General features: G+C 50.6%; 1 protein-coding gene across 1 annotated transcript; it reads right to left on the reverse strand.

The window, feature by feature from the left end:
- Positions 1 to 358: 358 nt before the first annotated feature.
- ADRB3 (adrenoceptor beta 3) lies at positions 359 to 2216 on the reverse strand. The gene is made up of 2 exons (XM_004682240.1): positions 1051 to 2216; positions 359 to 380 (listed from the first exon to the last, which is right to left on the reverse strand). Exons 1-2 carry the CDS (start codon positions 2214 to 2216, stop codon positions 359 to 361), a joined length of 1188 nt encoding a protein of 395 aa, XP_004682297.1.
- Between the last annotated feature and the right edge of the window lie 4113 nt (positions 2217 to 6329).

Genomic DNA, 6329 nt, shown 5'->3' on the forward strand with positions numbered 1-6329 from the left:
GAGGGGTGTTCTCTTTGCCCTAAGCACACAGCACACAAGTGAGCAAGGTGATGGATGTCTCCTAAAATTAGCCTAGCTTCTCCAAGGCCAGTTGAGCACAAGTGGGACACTCCAACAGCTGAGGTAGTGGTGAAGTTCAGGGATCTGGAAAACTTCCACAGCAGGGAAAGGAGCAGGATGGTGAAACCCCACTGGGTAAGGATTCCCTCTCCCCAGCCATCCCCCAAAGGTCCAGTTGTCAGGTTCTGGAGGGTGGGGTTTTCCAGAAACTCCACAGGGCTTATTCAGAACAGAGGGTAGAAGCTTCACAAAGGTTCTGGAAAGGTCAGTGGAGCTGCTGTTTCTTGTCCTTCAGAGCCTAAGAAATTCCCCAGGAAGCCCTGAAAAAATGGAGATAACATATCTTGGGGTCAGGGTACAGAGAGTGGGAACAAGGGCAGAAGAGGCAAGGGTAGAAATAGGGACCCCCACAGAACACATGTAATTACATGAAAGTATCCCAGCACCACCCAGCCACAAAACTATACCCCCAACTCCACACCAACCTTGTTCCTGCCAGGGAGGAAAATCACAATTTCCTTCCTGATTCGTCTTTCAAACCCAAGTGAATTCTCACGTTCATGGCTTTCCAACTTTTAAAAGAAACCTTAACTGAAACCAGGGGCTTGGGAGGGCTTCCAGTCTCTGCACGTGAAAGGCAACCCAAGTGGTGGGAAAAAAATCTGGGAGTTCTAAGATCTGAGCTAGAAAACCTAAACTAGAGTAGATCAGAGAGGGAGGAGTCTCAGAAAACAGCAGCCCTCTCCACCCAAGTCTCCAGACTTGGGTGAAGAACAATCTGCCCTCCCTCTCTAGGACTGTGTGAGTCCCAGGCAAGGAAGGAAAGGCCCCCCCACCCCTTCCATATTGGTTGCCTGTCTCAATGCAGACACCATCCTCAGTGCTACTAACTTCTACCAAACCACAGACTCTAAATGTGGTTTAGTCTAAATGAGACGCTGAATGCTTCCTCACCCCAGATTCGCTGGCTCCTTGGCCGTTCTCACCTACCCATCGAGTGGTGGACATTGCCTGGACTCCCCTGGGCTGGTCAGGGCCGCAGCACCGCCAGATGGGTCATCCGGAGAGGTGGCAGTTAGGCGCTGGTCGGTCGGGTCGCGGCCGCAGCGACACAGCAGCCGGCGGAAGGCACTGCGAAAGTCAGGGCTGCGGCAGTAGATCAGTGGGTTGAAGGCAGAGTTGGCATAGCCCAGCCAGTTAAGAGCAAGGAAAGCAGAGCTGGGAACTAAAGAGGGCCCTCCGAGGGCGCGCACGACATTGGCCACGAAGAAGGGCAACCAGCAGAGAGTAAAGGTGCCCATGATGAGGCCCAGAGTGCGCAGGGCACGGTGTTCCCGGAGAGGCAAGAGGCGCGCAGGCCGCCTCCCGCAGGAGGGCACCGCGGCGGGCGAAGCGCGCTGCTGGGTCGGCGCCGGAGGCGTCCTCGGCGGAAAGCGGCCCAGCTCCCGGCGCAGCAAACGCAGCTGGCGCTTAGCCACGACGAAAACTCGCGCGTAGACGAAAAGCATCACAAGCAGCGGAAGGTAGAAGGAGACGGAGGAGGAGAGCAGCGCGTAGGGCATGTTGGAGGCAAAGGCGCAGCAGCGGGGGTTGGAGTGGCAGCGCTGCGCCTCGGCGTCGGCTCCCACGCGCCACCATTTACTCATGATGGGCGCAAACGACACTGTAGCAGACACGACCCACACCAGGACCACCGCTGCCCGGGCGCGGAGTTTGGTGACCAGGACGCAGTAGCGCAGCGGGTTGGTCACGGCCAGGTAGCGGTCCACAGCCAGGGCGCACAGGGTTTCGATGCTGGCGGTCACGCACAGCACATCCACCGAAGTCCACAGCTCGCAGCTAGTGGCGCCCAGGGGCCAGTGCCCAGTCAACGCCAGGGTGGCCCCCGGTGGCACGACTAGGAGTCCCATCACCAGGTCAGCTGCGGCCAGCGAAGTCACGAACACGTTGGTGATGGTTTGGAGTCTCGGCGTCCGAGCGACGGCTACGATTACCAGCAGGTTGCCTCCCACGGTGGCCAACGCCAACAGCGCCCCCGCCAATGCCGCCGCCCATGGCACGCCTGGCAGCCCACTCGTGATGGCACTATTGGGCGCCAGGGTGGGGGCATTTGGCCACGAAGCCAGAGAGCTGTTTCCGTGAGGCCACGGAGCCATTCCCGCGCCGCGCGTGGGACGGGAGGGAAGGGGTATTCCGGCTCACTCGGCTCAGGGGAGGGGGTAGCGGGGCGTGGATGCTGTTCCCCCGACTTGGGCCATCTTCCCCAGTAGATCGGGCGAGAACGTTCCGTCTGCCCCCCACCCCCTTCCCCTTGGTGCCACCGCTGGGGGGTGGGGGTGAGGCGGAGTGGCGCCCTTAAAGGGCCAGTGGCCAATCGCCTCCAAGCTCCCAGCTGTCCGAAGCGGAATTGGAGGGTGGGACGGGAGGCGTAGTGGATGCTGGATTTTTCCTGTTAGCCAAATCTGGAGGAAGGGGTCCCTCACTTCTCTGCCATGTCGTGTCCACTTCTATCATGACCAGTTCCGCAAAAAGGTAACCTTGTCAAGGTAGCAGCCTCCCATCGATTTAGGGTGTTTTACTCTAAGATATTTTAAGTATAGCAGAGATCATTTGATGTCTTTTTTCTCCCAGCACCTCATTCCAATGAGATTTTTTCCCTTTCCAGTGTGTACCTCCCTACATCTGCAGTTTTCTGTCTTTTTTATTTTCTTTCTAGCTACTGGAAATTAGTCATCTTTCAGGAGTTGTTATCATTGCCACCTTTTGAATTTGGATATCCTAATGTAAGCTGGGATGCTGACAGTTCCTCCTCCCCTCCCCACACCTTTCCACCTAAAACACATCTAGATGTTCCCCTTAAAAATTTTTTTTTTTATTTATTATACATGCAAGAGCTGGGGTGTAAGCCAGAGGTCCAGGGATTGGGGGTGTGTGCAAAGATTCACCAGAGACAGAATGGGGAGCAGAACAGGCAGATCTACTGAACTACACTGCTGAGGGGAACAGGGGGTGAGACAGGAGAGGTCTGCTGCTCCATGTGGGTCACCTCCCTGGCCAGGATGGAACTCATTGGGGCAGTGGCTGCTGATAGCTTCATAGTGCTGTGACTTAATCCCTTGCACCAGCAGGAAGGGCCTCAATGTGTCCCTTTTCTTCTGTTGTGAAGACATACTTAAAATGCCTGACTGGGTTTAAAGGTGAGGATTTCCCACAATTACCCACCCACTATCCACAAATCTTCCATTGTTATTCTTCCAATGGGAAAGTATTCATTCTACCTTCCTGGAAAATTCTATTCATGAACTTTAAAAAGTATAAGACAGGGCCCTCCCTGGTGGTGCAGCGGGTTAAAGCACAGCACTAAGAAGCTTAAGCCACTTCCGCATGAGTTCGATTCCCGCCTGCCCCGGAGGTGACCACATGGTGTGGCAGACCTCTCCTGACCCACCCGCTGCTCCCCTCAGCAGTGTGCTTCGTTGATCTGCCTGTTCTGCTCCCCGCTCTGTCTGTGGTGAAGCCTCTCACCGCCCCTGAGCCTCTAGCCTGTACCCCGGTTCTGTATGTACAAATAAATAAATCTTTAAAAAAAAAAAAAAAAGTATAAGACAGTGAGTTGAGGAATTCACATGTGTTTTTCAGTCTGTGGGCCATGTCTGTGATGCTTGAATCTTTTCATATGGTTCCAAGAAAGATTTCCTTCACCTGAAGACCTCAGAGCCTCCTTACCCTCTTCCTGCCATACTCAAAGCCAAGCTCTTCCAGCTCCTCTCAAACTGGCTGTGGGGAGGTGAAACTGGAAAATATGTCTCAAGCTTCATGAAGTACTATCAGAAGCTGGACTTGAGCTGTCTTGCTTCTCCCCCTGAAGCAATGAGACTAAGGAGAAAGGGGGAAATTATCATGGAAAATGCCTCCAGGCCTATGCCTAGCTTGTCTCTTGAAATGCTCTATATTCAAAGGAACGCTGTATAGTCACTGATCTAAGCAATCCCTCTGGGAGGCTGAGGGAAGGGTTGGGAGTTAGAAAGATTGTAGGGGAAGTGAGGACCTAAAATTATCCCTGAGGAAAAAGAATCATTCTTGTCTCTCAGGGGCCCACCCAGCTGCTCACCCACAAACAGGGTTTATCAGTGACTCCCAAGCAAAAGCCTTCCTGGCCCAGGCAGTACACACAGCAGGCCTTGGGAGTCAGAAATGCTTAGTGGGCATCAGGGGAGAAGCCCAGCCCCCAAACATACCCCCAAGACTCACGAAGTGAGGTAAGCCCCACTGGGACTGGAGTCTGAAGTTGGCCTCTGACTGATCAGTCAAGAAGGTCACTTCTCCAAGTGGGGTTTTGCAACACCCCAGAGTTCTGCCAGTTATCTCAAAGGGGTATCATAAGATTCTCCAAAAGTAAAAAATACATGGCACTCAGCACTTTCTTCCTAGGACATCTAGCTGGCCTGGGAGTAGAAAGGGGTGTCAGGAAGACAAGTAACTTCAAAGGATGGCATTGCTTTAGGGGTTGGCCTTGTTGTTCTGCGGAAGTCTGAAAAATGTTTACAATTTCTAAAATGACAAGATTTCCCAGACCACATGAGTGTGGCTGAGTGTGGGCAATGGTGAGGCGAATAGCTGGCAGAGACTGAGAAGAGAAATTCCAGAGCCCTGTGAGTGAAGACTTTTATGAGGGACAGAGCTACACTGCACCTGGCCTGCTTCCATCTCTGCTTGCCTTTCTTTCATTTCATTCCTCCTTTCTTTCCCTCATGCTCTACCCTAAACACCCCCTTACCCTTCTGCCATTTTCGTCAGTGGGATTATCCTTTTTTGTGCTTTTCTGTTTTTTGATTTAATCTTTAGAATAGGTCATGCATTCACATTATTCAAATTTGCAAAATACCTGCCACAGAAAGTTGCTCTTGTCCAAATTTCCTCTCCCAAACAATAACCACTGTTAGCTTCTTACTTATTCTTCCAGTAAAATTGTATACCTACATATAAGTCCATATCGACACATGTATTGTTTCTGTCCTCTCTTTCTGCATAAACTATAGTAAAATGTATCCCCTGTTCTGCAGCTTACTTCACCTTAGCATATATATCTGCAACCATTCCTACCAATATACAAAAGCTTCCCATTTTCAGTATTTCATTGTATGAATATATAATTACCTATGAAATAGGCTACTAGTGGATATCAATTTACTTCCAATCTTTACTAATAGATCATAGTGTCATGAATAACTTAAACATTCATCATTTCACATATGTAAGTATATTTGTAGAATATGTTCCTACAAATAGAACTGTGCAAGCTATACACTTTATCAAATTTAAAAGATATTGCCAAGTTACCCCCACCCCTAGATTTTGTACCCACATACACTCAGCTGTCATTTTTGATGGCTAACTGGTGGTTGGAGCCATGGCCCACTGCTCTGGGAAGTCATCCTAATGATCGGCTCCAGGGGAATTCACGCTGCCTGGTCTATAGAGGTCAGCCAACTCTGACTAAAAGCATATGTTGTCCAAAGAGAGAATTAACCTGCCCCAGGAACCTCAAATGACCTTTGTTTTGTGCCCTTGGAAGCCCACAATGAATTTGGGCCACTGCAAGTAGCCTTGTTTGGTCAGGGGGCATAGAGGCCTGTGATGATCTGTGACTTAGAAGACATGTTGGTTACAGCTTGCAGCCTATCCTACACACATTGCAACTGGGTATGCCTGTGTGTGTGTGTGTGTGTGTGTTTAATGACAGGGTAGGAAGAAGCCTCGTGAGTTCAGTTGGCTATAGTCTTGTACCTTGTCTAAGGTCACATTAGTAGAGGTATCATATCCTACAATTCATAATCTTTTCTTCTTGCTTTAAAGTTCTTGAAAGGGAGCAAAACTAAGTAAACATCAGTCCCCCCCCCAACCTCCCACGCCCACCCTCCCCACCCCTTGGGTAAAAGGGGCTTTTATCCTGTCACTTTTCTCCAGAGCCTGCTGTGGCCATCCATTCAGTACTTTTAAATGCTGTGTGTATGTAGCCTATGAATACCTGGAGTTTGTTTTTTCTCCTTTTGTCATAGAGTCCAAGAGGATAGAATAGTGGTGGCATAGAATAATAATGGTGGTGGATAAAATAATATCCACTCCAATACCAACATTTTGCTGAATTAAAAAAACAGATGCGGCCCTCCCTGATGGCACAGCGGGTTAAAGCACAGCACTGAGAAGCTAAAGCCACTTCAGCATGAGTTCGATTCCCGCCTGCCCCGGAGGTGACCACATGGCGTGGC

This window comes from Condylura cristata, unplaced genomic scaffold (assembly GCF_000260355.1).
Source record: "Condylura cristata isolate star-nosed mole 26May11 unplaced genomic scaffold, ConCri1.0 scaffold00014, whole genome shotgun sequence".
In the NCBI taxonomy this organism is placed as follows: Eukaryota; Metazoa; Chordata; class Mammalia; order Eulipotyphla; family Talpidae; genus Condylura; species Condylura cristata.